Source organism: Varroa jacobsoni, unplaced genomic scaffold, assembly GCF_002532875.2.
Source record: "Varroa jacobsoni isolate VJ856 unplaced genomic scaffold, vjacob_1.0 scaffold_1398, whole genome shotgun sequence".
NCBI classification, from domain to species: domain Eukaryota; kingdom Metazoa; phylum Arthropoda; class Arachnida; order Mesostigmata; family Varroidae; genus Varroa; species Varroa jacobsoni.
The window spans coordinates 366,586-392,688 of NW_019214300.1; the positions used below are offsets into that span (position 1 = coordinate 366,586).

At 41.7% G+C, this 26,103-nt stretch overlaps 1 protein-coding gene across 3 annotated transcripts in view; it reads right to left on the reverse strand.

The window, feature by feature from the left end:
• The window catches only part of Pkc53E (Protein C kinase 53E), a 214,868-nt gene that overhangs the window by 71,824 nt on the left and 116,941 nt on the right, over positions 1–26,103 (reverse strand). For 2 of the 3 annotated variants that reach the window (XM_086972146.1, XM_022849287.2), the window contains one exon: positions 4,490–4,711. In XM_086972146.1, coding sequence (XP_086828272.1) covers positions 4,490–4,711 — 222 coding nt within the window. Of the gene's footprint in view, positions 1–4,489; positions 4,712–20,808; positions 22,767–26,103 lie in introns of those variants that run through there. The other variant, XM_022849286.2, reaches the window with a different exon arrangement.

The following is a 26,103-nucleotide window of genomic DNA, read 5'->3' on the forward strand; positions in this document are numbered from 1 at the left end:
ATATATCGACTTTACATAAAAATAGGCACATGGAAAGGATATAGGTGATTAAGAAGCAATGTTGGATACGCTAACATACTATACAAACACATTTACGAATCGGTGTTGTCCGAGGGTTTTTGACATAAAGAACGTTACAAAAAAAAACGTAAAGATTAAACCAAGAATTATTCCGTTGAGTTCTTAATACATCTGAATCAATAACAACCGAAGTCACAGAAAACGTTTTTTCGAATGTCCTGTTTCTTGTAGACTAATAAACTTGATTATCGTTTCCGGTCGTAGAAAGCACTAATAGAGTTTATTAGTTGTTTTATTTTCGTCTAACCAACCAAACTTCTATTTTTGCGTCTCCCATCCTTAATCAATAATTCCATTAAAGTTTTATCTTGCTAAGGTCACAATGGATAAGCAGTACACGTGGTAGTATTTATAAACTTCTTCCAAGACAATGGAGTCTAGCAGGCGATCCAATCTAGTGCGAAAATCCAAGAGGGCTTAGTCGTTCCGAGAGTCTTTCGTGAATGAATTCTGCTTTTAAAACGCCGTACAAACATTAAGAGACACACACACACAAACGGACTACTTCCGTGTTTTTCATGCGCGATATTATGGTAGTGCAACAACCTCTGCCTTTACATTCGATAGGAATAATCCTAACCCTATAGCTCCCAATCTCGGGTTGAGCAGAAGAAGCCGTGGGGATAGCTGCTTCTTTGGGTACAAATAGTCCTGCAGCCGCGTGACACATCAGGCGAGATTTTTTATTTTCTTCTTAAGACGGTTTGAATAACACCGTTACGTACGGGTCTCACTAAGGTAAAGCCCATTATTTTTTTTTATGTTGGTCGGATGGCCCAGTCCTGACAGCTGGACTTTCTGTCAAGACAGCTATTCTTTTATCATTATTATATATATATATATATTTTTTTTTATGCAATCGGATTTATGCACTTATGATGTGAATCATATATACAACAATGAACTGTTAGATATAGAGCTTTGTGAGGACTTTAGGTAACATGGTGCTATGAAAATCGATCATGTTTATTAATACCACTTCCATTGTAGAGTGAGTAATATAACGACATGGGAAATCCCGTTTCTTTCCTATCATGTTGTCAACCTAAGTAAGCCACTTTTACACAGATATGACACACTAATATTACAAGCATTTTGAAGTCGGTCAGCATCACAAAGCGTTATTCTCCCACTAATGATCTTGTTAAATAATAGCCAATATAATAATACCAAATTCAAACATTCTGATAACAAATTTCGTATCGGTGTCGCATTATGATCAACGTTTTCCTTAACATAGTCCATTTGTCTACTTTTACATGCTAATTAACATTACTGTAATTCGGAGTGATGGCCATGCATTGCATTGTGTGTGTATTAGACTCGTAACAAATAAAGATATCTCCATATAGGTCGTTAGGTTACCTTGTCGTCGCTAGCCACTCTGAGGTTTATTCGCATAAAAACAAGTACCGACTGTCGTTCGTTATAGCTCGTTGCGTTTCGGGGTACTTGAATGCCGGTGAATTTCAAATTTTGCGCTTTTAAGTCATATCAGTACAAAATCAATATGGCATATACGCGCCAAAATTCGAAATCAACTGTTAGCCATGCAGCGGCGCAGTATAACCGCTGTCCTGTACCACTTCCACTGTGTTCGACTTCGAAGAATAATTACCAAAGCGGTCTTTTTCCATCTGGTATGAATAGAAGCATTTCCTCCCTGCAAAAGAAGGTTTTAGAAGAACTTGATCTCGTTGGATAATCACGTTGTTCTGAGTGTGGCTTTGCACGGAAAGGCATTCGTTTGCGTTTCATAATCCTCAGTTTTATAACCGGAAAATAGTTTCCCGTTCTGCCTGTACTCCATTGCCCGCCCTTTGATTGATTGACTAAATTGATCTTGCGGCTGTCATAATCTGCCACGTCAAATCAGTAAACACGGCACCGGCAAGGGAAGACTGACTTATGAAGTTGAGTCCGATGAGTTCGCTCTGGTTCATCCTGTATTTTAGAATTTTATGTACCATTCAGCCGTAAGCATAAATGCGAACGATGTCATGATTTTGAAAGTCTCGAGGGCGCGGTCGCTTTGACTGATTTGCTTTGCCACAGACCGAAAAATTATAAAAGTGAACGCAGCAATTTGCTTGCGATAGATTATTACGTTAAGAAAAAAAGCGTACAGTACGCTGATCCTGAACTTATCGTGTCTGACAGAATTTGGTCTTTTTATAGAGATTCGTAATACGCCTCGGAGAAAGATAGTCGTCTTCATGTTATTTGTAAATATTCATATGAAAGGTAAGGACGGTCCGATAGACCGAACAAGTATCTGTAATTAATAGTAATAACAACGGTTGCATTGCAGCAAAATCGACAATATATTCGATGCCGAATTGTCGAGCACTTCTTACTTTGCGAATCTTATTGTCATTTTTTAAATAATAAAAACAGTTTGGTCAACCAGCACTTCTATTACGCTGTGAAGACCGAGATGGCGGTACGGCAATCCTTGCAGGTTGGGCATTAGTCGGTAAGCGCGAAACTATATTCTCATTCGTTACCAATTAAGGAGCATTCGTTAGTAAGTTGCATCGATACCGTGAATTCAATAGTTAGTGAACTAAAATTGCAACATAGTCCCAGACAATCGAAATGAACCGCGTTACATCTGTTTCTAAAGTCAGCAGATTGTACAAAAAGTAGCAATTTCCCACGATAAAATCGAGTCTTCCTTAACTTCTCGAACGTAAGTGTAATCAATTTAATTCGCCTTTATAATCAGGCACAGCAAAAGTCATGAGTCGCGTCTTATTATTCCGGTGTATTTCTAAAAAAAAAAAGGTACAACAATTCACAAATAATAATAGTCGGCACCTTTACTATTTATAGAAGAAATGAGCTTCTTAGGCCATGGCAGAGGACAACTGTCGCCAATCTATAGGATGGACCACGTTTAGTATAGTTTTGTGCTGATTTGCTGCATTCACGTGGACTAGGTACGCATTGATACTAGCGGCGCGGATGTTTTGGCAGAAGTTTTGCCGAGGTTAATTTTAATGATAATGAGAATGTGATTTAAGAATTAAGAGGTTAGGTAAACGTTCTATGAACGTGAACAGCCGCGTGAGACAGGTGAGGAGTTACGATAAAAAGAGTTAAGATAATAATTTTGGCTCACTAACTATTGCGATGTGTTATTGAAACAGAAATCAGCGTGCGCGATTCGTTCATATTCAATTTAATAACTAATAATAGTAATATTAGTAATGTTCATATATAAACTCGTGTTTAGAACATCTTATTCTAATGTTTAAAAATTAAAAAGGTAACTACTTTAATTCACGCTGGCAGATAACACGGCCCGATTATATGGTATTTTTTTGCAGGGGGTGAATGTGTACTCTAATGTGTAGTGTGCTTCATCGACATTTACGGGCTGAAAGTCTACTTCTTCGGACATATCGCTGAAAAAGACTGCATCTATTAATTGACCGTTCTCGATGAATCCCTAACGTAAAAGTATTTTATATGTGACGGAAAAGGTCTTATGATGATGAAAGTAACAAAAAGATAATTCGATAAATCACCGTAAGAAATACACCTGGTTAGGAAGCAGTTAGTGATATAGAAGGTACAAGAGAATATTTTCCGACCGGCAAACGCTCATGTCTAACGGCCATTATTTTGAAAGACCAATAATATGTCACTTGTTAGGTGTCAATAGTGGTAACGTCAGAGTGTTATCGGTACGCTAAAGTTAACATCAGTCATGACTTTAATTAATAATAATAATGTTTCCGGGAGTCGACTCTAATTCCATAGCTAGGTTCACTATATGGTATTATATGGTACCAGCTGGTGTTGATTGCAGGATCTGGCTTTGATCATATGAATCAAACTGGTTATTTATGGTAAATAAATAGATGCATGCAAGATATCTCATACGATTTCAGCTCTGTTCCAAACATTCTAAAAATTAGATATAGATTCCTCTGGCAAAAATCTCTGGCAGCCGCTCAAAGAGAGATTTTCAATTAAATTTATCCACAAGCTTCACATATGTTTGCATTTAGAAAAGCCAGTACGCTACGCTCTTCTCATCATATACACATCGTCACACGTCATCAGATTCATTACATGGCAGGTCGATCAATTTAGTAAATGATATGACTGATATACGAAGAGATACGTCCATTTATATCTGGCTATATCAGTTAATAGTACTGAGGAAGAGATGATCATACAAACCTTGATAATTTTATTGTATACTATTAATTCTGCTCACAATCTGAGTATCAGCAGACTCATCTGTTAGGACCTGTCAAAGATAACGGCTGAACAAATACCTCATCTTCCAATGAAAACTTTTCTTCGTCGAAATCAGAGCCAGTTTGAATAATAAAAATAGTAAGAAAACAAAGATACGCTTAAGCCTTTGTATAGATATTGACGAAATCCTTACCAAATAAAATCCTTGCAGTGCGAGCAGAAGGTTGGTTGCTTAAAGAAGCGTGGTAGGAACTTGTGGTCTTTGACGACGAACACGTTCTTCTTTTTTAGGGCTCCCTTTCGGGCGCGCAGTCTGAAGCCGCCTTCGACGGATCCACCGCCGGAGTGGTTCATCGTGAGCCCCATATCTCCCCCCGTACCCTCGCCACTCGAGTTTGTGTCGCCTTCACTCATTCTGGAATCGGATAAAGTGAGACTGATGTGACAGAATATTTATTATAATAGCGAAACGTTTACTTGGTTACTAGAATTACTAAGTAGTCGCGTATGACCTAGCGATGTCACGATAGTTGGGTAATATATTGCATACACGAAATAATTCAAAAATGACTTTTAGTGCACTGTATCATACGCTTACTACTTAGTAATGTAATAACCGACAATTTTTTGTGATCTAAGCGTTTCTATGAATAACAAACAAAAATATTGTTTTATTTCATTAACAAGCTGATAATGATGCATTTTCGTTACAGATCCGCAATCGAATTGTACAACTTATTGGCACGATCTGCTGTTCAATATCAATGTATGATTATTATTTTACTGCTTCAGGCTTTTTATTGTCATTATTATTATTTTATACGGTGAAGAACTTTTTGTGTTTCGAGGCTGCTTTCACGTCGATATGCCTTTGTCAGCGCATGTAGCATAAGACAGATCAACGTGCACATACTTTAAAATAACAACCCCATTATAACTAGCTTCTTCTAATGTCTTCAGCGATAACTATCATACGTTTATAGTATTGAACAATTAGCCAAGAAAAATATATTGAGTTCAGAACATTGCTGTAGGCTGGTTAATTGATGGAAGAAATTGGAACGGTGAAGTTTCATTATTCGTTCGGACACTCCTTCGACGGCTATTGATCGCTAATGAAGTTAATTTGAGGGGTGTAACTTTTGTACCGGACGCCGAACGTTGCCATTTTCACGAATTGAAGCTTGCCTGTGCGTTTACATACGACTGAACCGAAAGTCTTTAACTTGGAAAAATCTCGAGTGAACAAAAGACGCGACACGTGTCACATAATGCGCGTCGTAGTACCACTGGTAAACTGGTAAAAAAAGCCGAATCCCCCTCTGATCAACAACCAAATACCCAAACTTTCACGGGCTCATGCATATACATCATAAGGTTCGATTTAGGGTAACCTTTTAACAGACAGGGGACCTGCACAAAGGTATAATAATAGTAGTAATAACAATAATAGCAGTAGATATAGGGTATTGAACGTTTTCAATTAATATATTTAGAAAACGAGCATTAACGAAGAGCGAACTCACAAGGGAGAGCTTGCACCTGCTCGGTCTGCCTCCGGTGTACTCAAAGCTAAAACTGCGCGCCGGTTCTACGTCTTTTATGAGGGCGCCCTTCTCTATAAGCGTTAGGGAGCAGAAATAATTTTGTCTAACCAAGACAAAATTTCTAATTAGTTCACTCCCTTACTCCTCTCCACCACTCTTAACCATAGGTCATCTACGGCTGAAGAACTGTGCAGCTTCTATTGTAAGTCGTTTCCTTCAATGGCACCGATATTCTTATATACTGCCTATATACATCTGTTAGAAGCCACTTGATCAGTGCTGTTTACATTTTGGCCAGGTCCAAAGTAGGCCTCTCCTTAACAAACCTGCTTTATAGCTTGCAATGGGCGCTGAAGACGGCACCTAATGCACACCCATCTTAGCCTGTCCCTCGTCCATTACTTCTCCTGTATGGCGTTAACTGGGTAGCCGTGAGTACGTCGATTCACTTGACGTTGTTTCACCCTGCTGTACTAACTTTGAAGTCGAGGTCCCGGGTTATTTGTCAGGCCTCATTGCGAGAAGTAACTCGGTCTCAACGAATTTCGTCGATGTTCCCAATATTCGAGTGACTCGCAAACGTGTTCTCTTTAGCCTTTCTTACGCGTTCCCGAATGTTGTACATGCATTGTATTATCGGCGTAATAGGTTAGCAGAGCGGTCGAATGCCGCCGTATGAAAATCGATGGGTGTACTCTTACGATACTTACACTGTCCGTATGCTGTCGATCTATTTCGGTGCGATTGATTTGCCTTAGCTTTTAGTTTTGTTTCTAGCATACAGTTGAATCGTATCGGTACATGTTCCGTGCAGATTCTCATCGACTTTGCTTTGCAATGATTACTTTGTTCGCTGTATGTTGGATCATTCTAGCCTTTTAGCTTCGTGACCTGTCTCTATGAGGCCGCCGGACACGATGACTATAAGGCCGAACATGTTGTCGATGCCCTTGGGTGAATCCAGCTCCACGGCCATATGGAACAACGATTGAATAAACTACTTATCCCACTAGGGCACTTTTCCTTCATTTTCCAAATCTCACTCTTGCTGATAAGGTAGAAGCCTAAACCTTATCCATGTTTTTCACTGCACACATCCATTTCTAACCTGCGTTAGCACAACTAGAGCACTCTAGTCCTTCTGGTTCACTTACGCTTCTACTTTGCTGTTACCAACATTTACGTAACAACTTCTGAAAACCCAGCGTTTCCGCCCTTTTCATTTTCCCCATTACATTATACCTGTCCCGCGACCTTTAATTCATTTTTAGGTGACTTCACCGTAACAATGGGTTGACATCAGGATCTCCAAGCAACCGATGTCAAGCAGGGTTAGCAGTCTGTTCGGCCTGGATTGACGACACCGAGGTAAAACTCGATTGACAACTGAATCGTTGTAGACGGCCGTCTGGATGCTTCAGCAGATCTGTATCGTTATCTTTGAACCGGCCGCTGCTTACCATACTGGTCAAAATTTATATCAGCTTATGCCGATCAGCCCCACATTTCCCTCAGCAATACACGCTATACATTCAATGGTGTAATACATATAGCAGAATGCAAGACAGCTCCTCGTTCGTGGAGTCGTTGGAATTGTTTCGTTCGTCCTTGTCCTGTCTTCGCTGTGCATTATATTTACTCCTCATTTACTAGGACGCCCTGCGCTGTCGGGATGGCAGGAAGTAGATTCAGACGATCTACGGCGCGAGAAGCGACGTGAAACTTCAAAACAGTTAAAACAGCTTCAGCAGTAGAAACCAATAACATTATATAGCTGTAAAGAGGAACATGGTAGCGAGGCGTTCGATGTCAACATTCATTTGGCACCGGCACTTAGCCGACCATAAGCACAACAGATATAGTAGCGGTTAGGGTAAAACTGGTCGTGCCAAGCAGTGAGGCCAACGTTATCATGAAGAGGTTTAAGCCCAGATATTGACAATAGCTAATGGCTAATTCATGTAGCAATTAGCAGGTGTCAACTGGTCGTCGGAGATACTGTCTAGGTACGCGCAGTCAGTTCTTCTCATTTGTACGCTGTTATTTCTTCGAAGATAATTCCTATATGCTTGTTATTTAGATATTGTCGTTGTCGTATACACGTATTTCTGACATCCTATTGCATGACGCAGATCATTTCCAACAATAACTGCTATAGCAAGCAAGCTTGTTCCTCTTTGCCATAAGCTTAGAATCTACTAAATTCCTACAAGGAAAGTGCTTTCAGGCTATTTCTTATGAAATTTTACGCGCATCTCTCAAATAACTAACCCCTTCGCTAAATGCAGGACTAAAACTAATCAAAACATTTCGAAAGGGAAGAAACTTTAACAATAAAGCTAAATAAACTGAAGCACCATTTTTGATTTGCGACTGTTTTTTTAAAAAATACAATTTGTATTCGATAATGTACACACCTAAAACCACAAGAGTTCAAGAGGACAAGCATTACGGGCAAGGCGTTATGACTGGACCAATTCGCTTCAACGGATTATCGACACTAAAAGGCCTATTAAGCATCCAATCCACTTGTTGCTTGCCGTTCACGCGGTTATTTAGCCGAGTTCCGCGAAGCAGCCCATTGGAGCGATCTATTGTTTGTCACGTCAGGGCCTTGCCCGTAACGGTAGACACTGGCCTCTGGCATTTAAGGGTCTTGTTCTTGTCGGGGCAGGGATCCAGCCTATTCACTTCTATATTTGAATTCCGGCTGTATAAATCTTTCATTCTAAAATGCTGTTCCATTTATGATGTATGTATTCCTTCCACATTGTATAATTCTGTCACAGTCAAACTAAATAATTTGACAAGCCATAGAAATTTGGATATAGGTGTTTGTGTGTGTGGGGGGGGGGGGGGGCAAATAAACTGCTATTTCTGACGGCGCTCCTATTAGCTGACACTAAGCCTAAGGATGACCCAGGTGGCTTTGTGAATAGTACGTATGCTTCGTGGTTTTTGTTTTTATTATATGAGGTTCAAAACTGGCAATGGAAATCCTTCGGTGTCAATGCTCCAACTGAAAGTTTCGTCCATGTTAGCAGTATGGAAAGATCTCTTCCTCTTGTTATAAAAAGTATATGTCCCTATTATATTACATAAATCTATTATTATATTTAATAATGCATTTAATATTATTATTCTCATAATTTTGCTCCCTATTGGTAACGAATAGGTGTAGAAATCCGTTCTACTGTGGTTTATTTAACAGTGTTTATGCCCATGTAATTTGATGCATTCGTTCCTTTTGAGCCTACATTGAATACCTTATGAAAAAGGGCGTGAGAACTGAACGGCGTCTATCTCTTTATATAAACGCCTATTTTCAACAACTGATGCTACTACAACTACAGCCTTAGCGGTGTCTGACGGACGTGTACTTCATCACATTGTGTTATATAGAGCGTTATATAATAGAGCGTTTCTCAACGACTGATCTTTTTTATCGTGTGTCTTTTGTATTGCCGGCGTCATGTCAGCTGGTTCTCTACCGCTTCCTCGACGGATCTCTCATATCAATGACAATGACTTGCTGACAAAATTGACGATTCAGTTATGGAGCATTTCATTTTCGAGAACGTGAATGAAACGCTCTCTTGTTTTTGTAAAGTACTTGTATTTGTTTAGAACAATCATTCGTGGCATTCGGAGCTATTCGACGTTAACCGAAAGCGTATATGAGCGCACTTGTGGATGTGTAACACTTCATGTAGTTTCATCTTTTTGAAGTTACTTATGCATGTTTAGATATCAGCAACAGAAAGAGTGTTACCGGTCTTATTGACGGTATATTGTTGTGATTCATCGACTATTGGTATCTTTCTAGATATGTTTTGCTTTGTCTATCGTGCAAGTTATCATATGAAACTACACGACATGTTAAGGGTGTCAGTATGTTCGGAACATTAGTAGCAGGCGCGACAACTGAAGAAAGAGTGGAAGATTTGCTAAAGATCTAAAAATTTGTGTTCCTCACTTTTCCTGTTGTTATGCTATGCATCACCGCGTGCTGCGTGACATGCATCTTCCGCAGGCAGTGCATGGCCTGTTCCACCAATAACATCGTCAAATGAGCACCAGCTATCGTTTAGCCTGCAGCCAGGGTTTTCTTTCTTCAAAATCTAAGAACTGCTTGATGTGTAGAGGCTGTATAGGGGAATGCACAAAGACAGATAATCCCGTGTTTTACGTCCAAGGGCGATTTAGGAGCAGTACGTTTACTTAAAAGTCAGAAACAGTGACATAAAAAAATTCGCGCGTATATCAGCCCTGCACGAAAGGAGTTGACACATGGAACAACCGGAAAAGCAACCAAGTGGCAAAGGCTTTACCCACTCAACTAAATTAGTGCAGGCCGCATTCTGCACGATTCAATATATTGCAGGGATGAATGTGACATCCATAATAAATTAACTAATTAGCTGCTTTTGCCCATTTTGAAACTTTTCTCTACAATCTCTTCGTTGGCAACTCATTGTAGTCCGCGTAAGAAGTTCGGGCCTGTGGGGTATTCCTCTGTATTGCCGTTGGTAATATATAGCATCGTTGCCCTTTTGACATACTCCTATAAACGAACGCACAGAACATAATGGCCGTCAAAGAGCTGATACCAGGGCGTGCAACAGTGTAACAGTTTTATTCGATGGAAGTTCCGACGACAAACGTTCAGCTGCCCTGACTCGTTGGTGCAAACGTGATGGCCCATCGAAGGGCTAAGTTACTAACTCTACAGACGTTTTCATCCAATTTGTTTTTCTTGTTTCTATACAGAAGGGCTTGCATCGGCAGCGCTCGAACAATGCCCACCAATCGAAGGAACCAGAATAGCCTTCACTTCTTGGACCTCCGTGATGCATGTGCCTCCATACAGGATTGTCGATAATGCTAGGTTGAGCTCGCTTAGCCTCGCGTCAAACAGCTACCATCATGGGGTGGAAGCGACAGGCATCGAAGAAACGCGCAACCACATAACCCTTCGGTCAGTTTAGCTGGCAAAGGATTAACAACACTTTTGACGCTACTCAACTTTAAAGAAGATGGCCTTTAGATAGTGCCCTGCAAGGAGACGAACCTAGCTAAAGATTAAGTTAACGAGCGAATTGTTAACTTCTTTTCTTAAAAACCAGGAACAGCGGTTTGAAAGGCGCAAAATTCGCTGAAATAAAATAGCGCCAACGCTCGGGGGCGAGACGGCGGACGAGAACGTGATAACCTAGCGCGATGTCATATTGTTGATGCTTACAGCACAAATCGTGCTGGATGGGTAAAGCGCTAAATTGTAACGATTTGGTGAATCTTTAGAATAAACAGTAACTAAAGTAAGTATCAATTAAGAGGAAATAATCAAAGGAAAGGCAGATTTCACCTTAAAAAGGTGCAGGGGCAACCTATGCCGAACGCCGTCAGGTACTCTGTGGCTTAACGCATATTTTTTAAGTGTTTATGTTTGTCAATACTAGGATCCTGTAGACGTACCTAATATACTGATTCGACCAAGCTTGGACTGCAATATATGACAGAAAGTACATGAATGTTCTGTTTTGAAAATTAGAACGTTTTCCCTCGACTGTAATAATAGACCAGCATATCTTGACGTGGTCCGGATATTGTATTCGTAGACGTCAACGAACCTAGTGCTGTGTTGCTATTCACAAACTAGGTAGCCCGATACCGCCTGAACACCGTGTAATCGTGATCGAACGCATTACATGTAGTTTAATCTTCGATTCGTCTTCTTTCCAGTATGACCCAACGTATCCCAATACTTAACACTGAGCTGTATCTTTGGACAAATATTTTTAAAATATACATCCATGTGTAGATCCACTGAGAACTCTGCTTGGAGGAAGTTCGCTATCATGCTTGAGTACTCTGTTTAAAAGGGAAAAATTCCATTCCATAAGTTCCTAAGGAACTAGGCGCAGTAGCGCTATAGCAACGCAGTTATTGAACGGGACAGAAATACTAATATTGGCCCCGCTGTCGTAAGGCGACCGACCCCGGTGTTAAGTGGCTCACATCTCTTCCACAGGAGCTCGATTTCTTTGGCCTTTGTCAAATCCTAGAGTTCGAGACCTCGAAACCTGCTGTTCACTAATGGCTCCTTTGTCATAACGAACATGAGGTGATTGAGTATCTCGGTTACGAAATGTTTATTTGCCAAATTTCCAAAGGACGGACACTCACAGCCACAGATAAGCTCCAGAGCATATCCCAAAGGTGCTACCAGTCAGAACGACCCCTAATCATTGTTGAGACGATAAGCTGCAAGAATTCTGCATTTGTCCAAGAAGAGGGCAGGAACCAACCGAACGTGCTGCCGAGCGTACCAGACTTGCGGTGTTTCTGAGGAAGAATTTTAGAACTAGAGTTAGCGGAAGCACATGTAAAAATGTGAGACTGCTAAGGCGTATGGCTTCGTTTGTATACGTTTGATATGGTAGCTCGGCTGTCCAAGACAACGTCCGCTATAGGCTGCGACCCAGTGAGGATGTGCGCTTTACAACCAGGACTGTATGGACTAGTGCAACCACCTAGTATAGTCATGTTTAATCATGGCGAGGAGGGTAAGGGACCGTAGAAGAAAGTAAATGAGGTAGGAAGAAATTATTTAATACATCTTGAGGCACCTCCGTTGCGTTGCTTCTCGACAAGGGAGAATTTGTTTGACAAGAATCGAGCATCAAGTGGTCGTTAGTCGGTAGAGTCACGGGGAAATCATTGGCCAACGGGGAAAGCGAAAGACAAGGTGGGCTGTTGCCTTCCTCGAGTCTATCTTCTTTCAAGCAGGTTTTGTTCCTTGGGCGGGCAAGTAGGGGGGCTGCAAGACTTCCCATTTGCGCGGCACCCGAGTTACAACATCAGAAAGAAAGAGTTCCTCCGGTCTCCCTCACTCTATGACACAATGGAGCGTGACCGCGTTCGACTGGTCTGTCCACTCGGTCCCTCTGTAATTACATGCTTTGATCGGAGATCTCGTACCTGCCATTGTTGTATTAATAACTACTGCCATTTTTTTTTTCTACATAGATACAATGCGCTGACTAGAAACCCGGCCTCAGTTTTCAAGGATTTGCAGCAGCAACGCCTTATATATAGTTTGCAACTCTATGTCAGCCTGAATGTTGTTGCTGCCGCTATTCCTGGGCCATTCATCCACAGTCGGTCAGCTTTTTGTCATTTAGCTTTTAACAAGTGTCACACAAATATATATGAAGAGATATAAGTTTGATAAAAGAAAAATAATCAAGTAGAAAATCTGGCTGGATTTTATTAGTAGCGACGAAAAGACCGCACGCGGTTGTAGCAGTTGTATGCAGTCATGAAAGTCAAATCACTCTGCAAAACTGAAACAGGATTTGCCTGCGTTTTGAATGCTCTGTTTAATGCCGCCAGTCGTAACTCTTAAGGGTTGACGCGTGTGCAGTGTCTCAGCTGCCTGGCCGTTGATATCCCTTTGCCTGTGAAGCGGGAATCGCAGATCCGCTTTTGACGTCAACCTAATTTTGTCCAATATAAATATATGGCTAGTAGTTATCCGTTGATCCGCACACCTTTGAACTCGAGCTTTAGTAAAAGGAAAACAAATTAGGTCGCAAGATTCACAGTTGGACCACAGGGCGTATAAGGATAGGGATTACGGAAAAATATTTTCTTTGAGGGGCCCTTATTATTCAGTAAAACGAAATGCAGGGCGAAGCCTTTTGGTCCTTAAGTCAATTTAGCTTGCATAACCCAACCATGCGATTCAGTGCGGTGCGTTACACATAATTATATTTGTACAGATTTCTTAAAAACAATGAGAGAGATGCTAACAGGATCAGATGGGAACAGCGTCAGCGGTAATATTCAGCGTACCGTGGGGGGCAAAACTTCGTTCCACAAGAAAAGTGAAGAGTGCTCAAGTAGCATGTAACCATGTATACCTTCATGAGAATCTTATTTCTTTACTTATATTAGCTTGGGAAAAGTATTAACCGGCTAGATCGCTTTAAAGCGTGATAGGACACGCGTCGTGTCAGCATTTGAATGAAGAATTTGAACGTAACTTGAATGTTAGACGTTGGCATTAGCAGACGCGTTAACAGCGCTAGAATGCCTTTAGTTAGACTTTAGATAGAGTGACTTCAAGCTGGATGACATTTGTTACAATTTTGCTACGATAAAGGCACAAATTTTGCTGAGGCCCATTAAAAAATTTCTACGTTATGTTTATAGCCGAGATGCATGATTGGAAGGGAAAGCCAGAAGATGGTTCCGTTGCTTTTGTTCCGGATATTTTTCTATGAAAGACGCTTACCGTAATGATCGACGAGTTACAGAAGAAGTTGAGTAAAATGTAAATAGCCATGTTATTATCAACGAGTTAACCACACACCGCAGAACAGTTTTGAATCGTTAGAAGAAAATTGGCTAAAAAAAAAAAGCTCGATGTTTGAATGTTAGAGCAAAAGAATTTACTTGGCCCTTCTCCGAAACTGTGCAAAATTGAGCTATTTCTGAGACGATTAGTCACGAATGATGAAAAATAGGCTATATATAACAATAATGTGAAAATGGAAGTTAAAAAGTGACCCAGACTCTAGGAAAAAGCCCCGGTTGCCCCACAAAAAAAGGTGATGCTCTGTATCTGGTGAACTGGGAAAGGATCGCACATTCTGCAAAGTCTGTGTAGACCTCTACCATCAGTAACCAACAAAACGATAATAAAAAATCTATCGAACCAATGATCAAAAAAGACGTCGCCCTACACCATGGCAATGCCTAGCCACGTACACATTTAACTACCCGACAGAAATTGAGAGAATTTAAATGGACCGTTTTATAGCCCGGATTTGGTACCATTGAACCATAATCGTTTTCGGTCTCTGCAATCCTTTGTTAATGGTACTTCATTTAATTCCAACAGAGGGATGCAAGAATCATTTGTCACAGTTTTCCTATTAGAAACCACAGGGGTTATAATGTGATTTTATAGTGATAGAAAACCAGCGGTCAAAATGGCACATATCTAATTCTGAAATATTATTCCAAAATATCAAAGATATTTGCTTTATTTTTAGCTCAAAAGCGATCACGTGCTTTTGACGAAAAAAATAGGCTGTTATCATTTTTTGTTTCTGCGAAGTTGCGTCCATGTCTCATTAATGAATCGTCAAAAAAAGTCCACGAAAGTTAGCCGCAAAACATTATTTTTTGAGAAAAGAATGTTTAAAAAATGTGTTTTTTTATAAAAAAAAAAAAAAGAAAAGAGATTCATTAAAGGCACGTTTGATTAAACCTATGGTCGCGTGTCATTGCGCTATGGTCATTTCCAATAGTTTTGGCCGAAACAAGCAGGCAGATATGGTTCTTTTACTTGGTTTGATCGCGAAATGAAAGAAAAGGGTTTCATTCGGATCCCGTTATCTTGTAGTATTTTCTGGGAGCTATATGACGAAATACGAATACATGCATGCTTGATTGGGTTAGGGGTAGATAAAAAAAAAAAAAAGAAATAATAAATACTTATTATAACCTACATTTTTATTAAACCTGCATTTCCTTAGAACGTGAAGATTTCAAGTCTAGAGTCCATGAAGGACAGTAGCCTATTGTAAAATAAGATCCGTGGCGCCGTGCGTAGTTTTAAGCATTTCTCCCATTGTTTCTTTCCCAGAGCTCCTGTCGCATAAGAATGCTTTGACGCTGCTGTTATTCCCTCAGCGTAGTTGTGTCAGTAAAGCTGTATCTCAGTCAGAGTGGTTAGGTCGACACTGATCTGACAACCCTTACACAGTAGGTCGTGATTTCCCTCCCTTTCCGTTTAACTCAATAGGTTTGTCCGTAGAGAGTTACGCCGATCGTGAAAAGTGTTTCAGCTCTTCTCGATACGTCAGCGTGCTATAGGACGCGTAGATTTGCAAACATTTCTACACAGGCTCGTATAATTTACACCCTTTGCTCTGGCTACAAACATAGGAGGCCTAGAAGTGACGGCGCGTTCCCCTGGGGCAGGCAAACCCCTCGTTATGCACATTTTACCCTTGACCTTGCGAAGTTCACATAAATCCTAAATATGCCTTGGCCAACTGTCTGTCTAATAAGATGAGTCTGATCAATCGTAACTTCGTGAAGAGTACCAAATCAAGTAATTTTAATCGACTGTGATTATCTGTTCGTTTACGCGCATTGCTAATCTTTAGCCCATTCCGACATTTCTCACTACTCTACCGAGCGCAACATGCTAACAAGAATAACTCCTAAATCATTATCAAGCTAGACTAACACGTAATATGCACGTGTAAGTTATACTAAGAGCTTCTCTGGTATTTGTGTATGTCTCTGACCTGGATAATTATATATGATGTCCGATAAGGTTGTGATGACACTTAACTTGGTTTTTCTCAACATATAATTGCAATGGCCTCACTCATCAATATTAGATCGGTTATGATTTACAATCCTTTGCCATTCAACAAGTGACTCGTAGGCTTTGTCGGCTTCTTAAATTTCGTAACTTTCTCAATTTTCGAAAATCATGATTCGATCTACCGATCTAAATAAGTGATAGTTTCGATGGCTTAGTCTGCCATATAAATCGCAAGAGAGAAGACTTCCCAGCTTAACTAGATGATAATTTCTCAATGTTTTTCTTCAAGTTCTCAGTAGTTCAATGTTTTTATAATAAAGTAATTTTGCAACTAACATGACCGGTAAAGAGTGTTTTCCACTCAGATGTTGAATCGATTAAAAAAATTTCTAAACACACAGAAAAACCTTTTCAAGCTAGCATTTCTTTCAACACTTTCGGCCATTTTTTATCTGGAAGCAAGTTTGCGGAATCATTCTTTCGGCATAGCGTCAAAGACTTGTTCTATTAGCGACTATACTTAGGGCAAGGTTTGCTGAACTTATCTGAGATTTCTCAAATATACTTACGAAATGATATGGTAATGGTTATCGCATGTTTTGGTAGCCATTTGTCAACGTTGAAATTCAAACCAGCGACGTCCATAATCAGAATGGTGACGTACACGAGCAAATATCAGCCAGCCAGAGACCATGCCGTCCTGTGTCTGAGCAAGCTTGTATCCTGCTTTGTTTAAGATACTACAGTCGTAATGAGTTTGGTCCCTAATTCTAGGGATACGTAAGGTAATCTAGGCTTCACATAAGGTGTGCACACACTGGAAAGGGCCACACGCTTGAAGCAACTATAGTTCATGATGTTTTGAGCTTGACGTTAACCCAGAAGCCCACTGCTCGTTGTGAATAAAAATTTCATTCGAGGTATACTTTTTAGCCAGCTTTAGAAAGGCACCACGTCGTGTATCTACCCAGCCCATTAGAAACCCATTTTTCTGTTTTCTGTGCCGTTCTGACAGGTTCGACACGACTCGAAATAACTGCCTAAATCTATCCCAAGATCGACGATTAGCAAGTCTGAGCTGAACTCAAGCGCAATCTTCTTAAAAGATTGAGACGTAAAGCAACGGGAAGCGTCCTGCACAAAATCCGACAAACCTTTTTTTAAATAGCTACACTGTACTACTTACACATTTAGAATGTCTTTTGGATCTCTATTCTGTTGTCACAATGTACGAATAATGGATGGCCCAAATGTCTAAAAAAACACAGCGTAAAGCCCAAGTAAGACACGCATCAAATTCTAGAACGACACGTTAACGTATCTGTCTGTATATTTAATATATCAGGCCGTTTCTGTCAATTGGTTTATGACCATACATGCGAAATTGACTGAGACTATTTTTTTGATAAAACCTTTCAACAAATGGTTAGACAGTGAATATCATCTGCGATTATAGGAAGTTTCATTATCCTATAATCTGAATATGAACACCATCTAATATTTCACAGCTTATAGCATATAAGTTCGCAGTTTCAATTCCATTACCTGATTCTTTAATCTATGATTAACATCTCTTCAGAAGATGATAGCTTTTCCCTGTTATCTATTTCTGTGAACGAATGTTGAAATACGCAGATACGCCAATAATTCAATACATTAGAATTAGTACGTGGAACCTCTTTCCTTTACTCTTTTTTTCATGTTTATGTTTTCTACCGATTTCATCGAAGACCGTTCTAACATAGCTCAGATCTGTTTTCCTAGTAACAGGCCCCTCATTTTCCCTAGTTGTTTGTTCCCATCCAGCCCTCGTAGGTCAGATCGACCGCTTCTTCATCATGTATTATTTTCTTATGTGATATATCATACATAACAATAAACATTTGATCGATAGGAGGGTCAGCTCGGAAATTGGGAGAAAGTAACGAGCATCCCCGGAAGCAGTCTACTCAATAATAGCAGCGGTCATTGCAGTGACCCAAACCAAGAGTTTTAGCAACAGGCCGAGGCCTTTTGCCTGTCCAACATTATTTGCTGCGAACAGCTCATTCCTACAATCACCTCTGCTGTCGGTGGCATTCAGCCCGGCACTCGTTTGAGTCCCTTCAATCTATTTGGACTTCTTCGTTATCGGTAATTTTTCTGTGGGGTACAAGGTGGGTGAGCGATAAAGGTACTAAAAGGAAAGCACGTCCTTTAGGGATTTTTCCCTCTAATGAATAGAACTGAACAAAATCACCAAGGACATCTAGTTTCGTGGGCGTCGCCAATGTGTCCTCGGTCTATACGGCGAGAAGGATTCAGAAAGGCTACTGAAAGGAAGCTAGGACCTGGGCCGGCTTCCTACACTTCGACAGCAAGTAGACGTATATAGAATAACTCAGAGCAAAAGGGGTAGAGACCCCGGGGGGGGCCAGAAATCCAGATACGAAAAAAGGAATAACGTACTACGCGTAAAGAAAGGAGGAACCAATGCTTGAATATTTGCTAGTCCGCTTGTCCGATTGATGGCTCGCTTCTGTTTTTGCTGTTAGTGCTCCAATAAGTGCTCAAACGGTTAGTATGCCGGACCAAGCCATGGTCAGTGTTTCAGGCTACAGCATCGTCTTTATCCAAAAAGTAGCCAGTTTACGTGCGGCGGCTTCCATGTTGCCTTTATCGCTGCTTATTGCTTCGAAATGACGTTCCGAAAAATAGTAGTAACTGTATCTGTACCGAATACAAAAAAAAAGTATCAAGTGCGGTCTTTTGGTTCCTGCAGGGCGCAAACAGATCCTCCTCTCCGCGGAAAAATGTAAGAACTTTCGACTAAAGACGCATGTTGCCTTTATCGTTAAACCCTGTAATTGGAGCAACGGCGGATTTTTATTCCTATTGTCTTCTCGCGCTCAGAATCAAGAAAGGGAATAGCAACAATGGTGGTGGTGGGGGAGCGCACGTATACTCTATGTTCGTTTAGCCGTCTGTCCTTTAGCTTTTGGGAGCTGAAAGGCTGAAAGACGCGTGGGTGTCCGTAGAAGCGCCTGCTTATTCCTTAGCAGACGTGCAACGATCAGAGTAACGAAGAACCGCACCACAGTGATGCTGATCACGCCAACTAGAATAGACTAAGTCTACCATGGATCAGCTAATAAATCGCCCCAAAAAAGCTGGTCACCCACGACCGGTTTTTTGGGCGAAAACAGCTATAATAGCCGCTTGTAATAGCGAATCGTTCGGTGGCAGGTTTCGTCGGACCGCAATGAGATTGCAAGGATGCACAAGAAAGCTACCGAACATTACTACCAAGCTTGAGGACCTCAGCGACGACAAGACAATGAGGTGATGCTGGAGCCGCTTTTGTCGTCAACAAAACGCGAGCAGAGCAATGTAGAGATGCAACATGGTCATTGTCTAAAACCGTCGATAGCCAGAGCGAACAGATCGACAAAATGTATAGCAAGCGAAATAAGTAAATAACGCTTTACTTTTATGATGACCTGTATGCTTCGAGTGTCATGTCCGATATCGCCGTTAGGCACTCCATCCAGCACGAAACGAAGTGTGTCTATGTCTGGCTTCAAGCTTAGAGCACAGCGTGTTCCTATGATTAGCAAGCAAATACGCTACCCAGTAAACTATCACGGGGACTGCCTCGAATGACCTAAACGGGGCATATAGAAAGCCACCGAAAGGCAGAACTGTGAAATAAAGGAAAGACCAAAACTAATTTGTATCAATACATAACTTTTACGATCAATCAACTTATAATAATTGCTTACGTTCGAACGATTTTAGCGCCGCATCCTATTATCTTGTATTTTATAAGTATACAATTTGTAATTAGCTGGAACAGTGTGCATATATATATATATATATATATATATATATATATATAATTGTGACGTTACAACATTCAAAATTATTATCTGTAATTCACAAAAGACTTAAGTATCTCAAGAATTGTATAGGTATTCGAAATGGTGGCAAATCTATCATGTGCGAGCCCGTTAACAGTGAATATTTAAAGGTCACTAACTGATCTTTCGCAGCCGTACGAAGGTAAAGATTACTTAAACCGTGTGAACATTCGAAGATTTTGATTTAGCTGAAAGTCTTCATTAAAATACCGTATGTAAATGAAACGTTTACGTGCGGTAGCAGCGATCAACGATCCGATACAGGTATAACCGTAGGCTATTTTTAAGTTGATCTAGACGTTAGTTAAGTTCCCTTCTCGAAGTCACGCTCCACAGGCGAGAGATAATGATGAAGCCAGCAGCAAACTGCCCTTAGAAAGGTATAGCCGCACAAAGTCAGGCGTAAGTAGACGACGGCTGGGAAACAACTAAGCAGATCCTTATGTCCTCTTTATGGCGCAAAATTTAGTAAAATTTTAGTTAATGAAATTGGCGATGAAGAATCGAATCTCATCAAATGTACGTACTACTGTGTACAATAAATAAAGTCTATATAACACACATTTTACATCTTAAAACGATCAAATGTACGCTAATCCACCTCTATGCGGATAGCCACGACGACAACATCCGTCTCACTATAGAGCCTTATGAAACAAATACGTATAAAAGGCCATTCAAAACAATTCGAAATGATCAGCACATCTGATTTTACCTTTCAGGCGCCGTGAGTGCTCGCCGAACATGTAACCTTTTGGCCAGCTGCAGTACGCTTTCGTGCATCAAGCGCATCTGACGCAAGAGTACTACTCGATCAGCGGCCAGCCTCATCGGTCCAGGAATCATCGTTCTTGCAATCCGTTTGGGGATGGACTTGCTACTGGTTTCGAATCGCTAACGAAATCACTGCGACACGTGTTCGTTTCCATCAGGCTTCTGTCTGGCAACAATTTGGACTTCCGCACGTTAAAATGCGTTTAAATACAGCCCGCCAAGCCATGAGCTCGAACACTGCTCAACATTATCAATCCATTTACTATCGAACCAGAAACGCGCCACAGTCACCAACCCCATTTATTTTTTTGGAGGACGGCGGGGCGGGGCGGGGCGGGGGGAGACGGCCACGAAACAAGTCCTTCTTAATCCGCTTGGTTTTTCGCTAGTTATAGTCAGTTCTGAGTAAGTTATTGAGCGACGCATAGTGAATTGTATCCGTCCGAAAACTCTATGAGGTCATCACAGCCACTAGTTGAATTGATACATACAGAAATCATCATTGGTTTTGCCGCGTTGTTGTTGGTATCATCGTCACGAATCCGACACACGAAGTTCTCTTACTCACACGTGCTAGGCAAAAAGCTCCGCTCGTTAGCTGCCCTACACAGAGAATATTATAGGAAACTAGAGATTATGTGCTTACTGCTGCACATCAACCACAACCGATTGGAAAGCTCGACAATATGACAAAGCACAGTACTCTCGACAAATCCATTTGTACGCAGGCACTGAAATAGTCTATGTTTGTGTCCGATAGTAAAACTGCAAATGATATGACAGTCATTCGTAGATGATGACCTCTTCACGCAGCAGCGGTACTAAAACGGTATAAAAAATAACCACGAACGTTCGCTGCAAGTTAACGTAATAAGCGCGTATAATAGCTTGCATTGCTGCATGGCTGATAGTTGCAACGTTTTTGTCCGTTTTATTTCGAATTATGGACACTGTACCACAGATGCTCCCGTCTATTTATTCGCTAATTTTTCTTGACCTGATTCCAAGGTCACTCCAACACCGCTCGCGACTTTCGCACCTTTGCAAGCACGTGTCCTTACGAAAAACATATTCTCACACGCGAGTACACTTGTGTCAACAAAATAGGACGACAGGATTTCTAAGCGAACTTTTTGCCTAGCTATTTACACAAGACGAGGTCTGTCCTTCGTTCTTGTCAAATGGAATCGACGATTTCACAAATCTCTTCTCGTGCGAACGTGCCCCGTGCGCGCTGGCTGCTTTTTGCGCATACACGGGTCAACTACTACATGCACGTCCATACGGCATCAGTTAACAGTCGAAGGCGGCTGACACCGCATGCATTTGTTGGTTATTCTTTAGACGGGAAATTGTCTCAATTGCTCTAGAACCAGTCGTGTTTGGCTGGGCAATGTTCGAGCTCCGCTCATCTAGTCGTGTTTAACCAAGCGTACATGTAGCTTTTGAGCGTACAGACGGTACAGCTATACTCCCGTAGACAGGGTCACTCTAGTTGGTTACAAAAGAACGCCATGTATGTATAGCAAGGATACAACAGAGTTGCTAGGTTAGTCTTCGCTGATGACTACGTTCGGTATCGCTTCCGTTACTTTCCCTGTTGTCAGCTATTATTGTTAGTACTCTATCTGTTTGGCCAATAGCGTCAGTTCTCGACCCTATACAAGACACCGTTGCCTCTTTCGCTTGGGGCATTACCCATAGGACCACCAACATCAGACTGCATTAGCCCAGCTAATGGCGATAGGAAAAAATGCGCACAGGGATGGTAGCAGCCGCCGAAACAGCAGATTGTCACAGTCAGTGAAGCTTCCTATTTGTAGCATCGGACCTATGAGACGATTACTCTGACACGGGTCGTAGCGGCACCCCTAGTGGTGGCCTCGTAATTAATATTCGTCGTAATAGTTCTTGTCCTGGGTGGAAGCAGAATCCTGTTTTCGGTGCCGGGCCGCCGTGTAATAACCCAGTTGTGTAACCATTGATGTATCTGCTTAGCTAGTGGCCTAACTTAGCGTTTTCATGAAGATTCTACTAAAAAGAACGTTGCGTCCCATTGTTACGGTTGTTTCCCGAGTAGTAGTTTAAAGGTAAACAAGTAAAATGTTAATTTCAAGCGTCCTGTTAACACATTGAGATAATAACACTGTTATGCTCGCGGTGCCGAGCGTCAAATAAAAAGTAGACGAAGTTGCGACCTTTGCTATGTTTCCTTTGTCGCACTATTATACCCACTGATATCTATGCAGACATACAGAGTTAAATAAAGTGCCAATGGCCAAGCTGCAAGGTGGCCAATACAACGCAACCTGCAATCAAGCCATAATATCACTTTTGAACAGGATTTACTAAGTCACTAGCGTCGGTGTTTCGGATGCCTGAAGACTAGCCTGCTTAGACTAGGTTTGCAGATAATAATTTATAATAGTAATTAGTATGGATAATAAGCGACTCTCCACCCCAACGATGGACGCATATACAAGGAAGATGCGGTTGCAACAGCCGAAAAGTCTACTTCTCCAAGAATGATACGATGATCTTCGGCTATTTCGTCGCTTGCCTATTACTCTGGTTGACGTATAACTACCGAGTCGTCATCAATATACGACCGGACCCTCTTACAGTAAACTGCGACGTTGATGGCGACGGCTAGAGAGTACGCAACGCAACCATGAGCTGTAAAGAAGCAGAGCAGGCAAAAGATAGAACTCGTAAAAAAAGAAAGGTGCCTCTATGTCGAAGACTTTGTGGAGTGTGGGCACTGCATAAGGGAATACACCACGATAAAATGAACAGATAAGGGAGCGTCAAGCAGACAGATTGTGGCGGTCGTTTTTATAACGGCGGCGTTCTTTTTACTCTTCAAAGAACTCACTTGATTTGGCACCAGGTGACATACAGTCAGTTGCAGTACAGGTCCTTCTACTTAAGCAAACTGTGCACAAACGTTCACATATGACTTTGGCGTTTAACAACGTATCGGGTCCCTAAAGTAGTTTTTCTTAGCCTGCCGCTAGCAGACCCCTCCATCGTCAACATCTGAGTGGCCTAGCTCATTGTAATAGCTCTTTGTCATTACTGGTATGCGCAGTTGTTTGAAAAGATAACCGCGATTTTGCTGAAATTGCTCACGGGAGCTCGTTGGATAGACACTGAGGTAACCGCTAACAAGAAGAAAATTATTGTCATGACATTTCAGGGCAATTTACTGGAGTTGGACGTTATCACGCGACAATGGCTATGCAACACATAGAAAGTGTTGGATACGACTAAACAATAGTTTCTTTTGGACGCGCAAAAACGTTCTGGGTTCTATTCCGGTGGTCAATATTCGACTTATTGACAACGTACTGCAAATGACTACCGTTCACTACTACGTACGATCCAGTATAATTCCACTGTAGATTTCGACACCTGTTTTCCGCTGACCTGCTTTTTTGTCAGATCGTAACCGCCGCACCGATAACAATAGCACAATAGTAACAACTTTGACTCACTCATTTAGCATCGAATCAGCGATACAGTCAGCTGGCGCAAAAACCTGTACGGCATCAGGGCACACAATAGCCAAGAATGTGTTCTAAAATGCAATATTCGCATGGAAACAGCATACTGCTGGGGCAATGTAAACACTCAGACGCTACAAACCACTAGATCTCCTGCGTGGACCTGGACAACAAGTAAAGATGTAGCAGTACTCTCACATTAGGACAAGACTACGCTCCCGCCCAGGAGTATGGCTTTACTTAGATTCGGTTAAAAAAAACACAGACATTCTGCACTGCTTGAAAAATACGTAAGCTGAAGGTCTCCTCGAGACCCTGATCTGTTCTATGCGCCCGACTGATGACTAGTTATCAGCTAGCAACTAACAGCGGCGACAAATTTTTACTGCTACCTGAACGTACCTGTTGACATTGTTAAAAAATACCTGCACAGAAGTGGGCACTCTGGGGGAGCAAATGTTGGTATGTTTCCTACGAGGCGAAGCTGTCGTCTATGTAAACGCTTACGAGATCGCACGTTCGACGGAAACCCACTTCGGTTTCTCATGCTATCCTTTCATTACTGTCATTTTGCGTTTTAGGTTAGAAGGCCGGTGGAGCCAGCCTCATTTCACAAGCACCGCCGGTGGCCTAAAATAATAGAGACCTTACTCGAGCTCACTGTTTCCCTTCGATATGCAACTGAAAGTAAGCGGGATTGTTATTATGAAAACACGTTTTCCTAGCTAGCCAGCGCGCAAAGCAGCTAATAGGAACCTAAACCTCCCGTTTGATGCCAGCTGAAACAGCTGCGGTTGTGACGGGAACCGGGTTTTCGATCGAAACGCGGACAAGCACCTTCGGCAGCTAATGGATACTGTTTGAACGAGTACTATTAGAAAGCACTTTCTGCTTCATGAACGAATCAGTAAGGAAGGCAAACAACAATCTGATGACCCCGTCTAGAACTCTGAACGAGCGGAAAAGCCTTCACCGTGGGACTGTAGGGCGTCCTTGCCATACTGACTGGCTATCCGAACAGCCAGCCAAAAGATTGCATCTAAGAGGAGTCGAACGTAGCGCGGCGGCGCGAACAGGCTAAACCCTGTATCAGCAGCCCTTAGTCCTCCAGCCGGCTCTGGGCACCACCATCTCGGTTGAGACAAGTAACAAACCAGGTAGAAGTCACGTCGCCTCCTGTGCCTTCCTTGCATCTCACATCACCCTCAAATAGGAGGCGCAAGTGCCTTGATTCAGTTATGGTAGCTGCGCCACGCCATGAGGCAACAGAACACAGCGATTCTAGGCGAGGAAAATTGGGGCAGAAGCTTTAAGGAAGCTGCTTGGAAAGGGAGGCTGAAGGCATAGGGGCGAAACACCAATCAATGGGCGATCAATGGGCTACGATGCCGCCGTTGACTGGCACGAACCGGGAGTCGGCCACAGGATAACTACCGATCACTAACAAAGTAAGCAACTAGAAGCAGTAAGATCGAACCGTCAAAAACAAAGAAGTGATGTCTGCTTGTTACACCGTGGTTCCAACATGGGTTTTGCGCGACCCGGTCCGCTTCGTAGCCATTTCGAAAACTCCTAAAGAGACTTGCTTGGTTACGAAAGAAGAGCGGTCTGCCTAGTGAAGACCTGGGTGTCGCAGGCAGCGGAGACCACTTGGCCTAATCTAATTTTTACACTAACCCGCTAGCAGAGATATACTGCTAGCTAAATAGTGGAGCAATAGCAAATCGTAG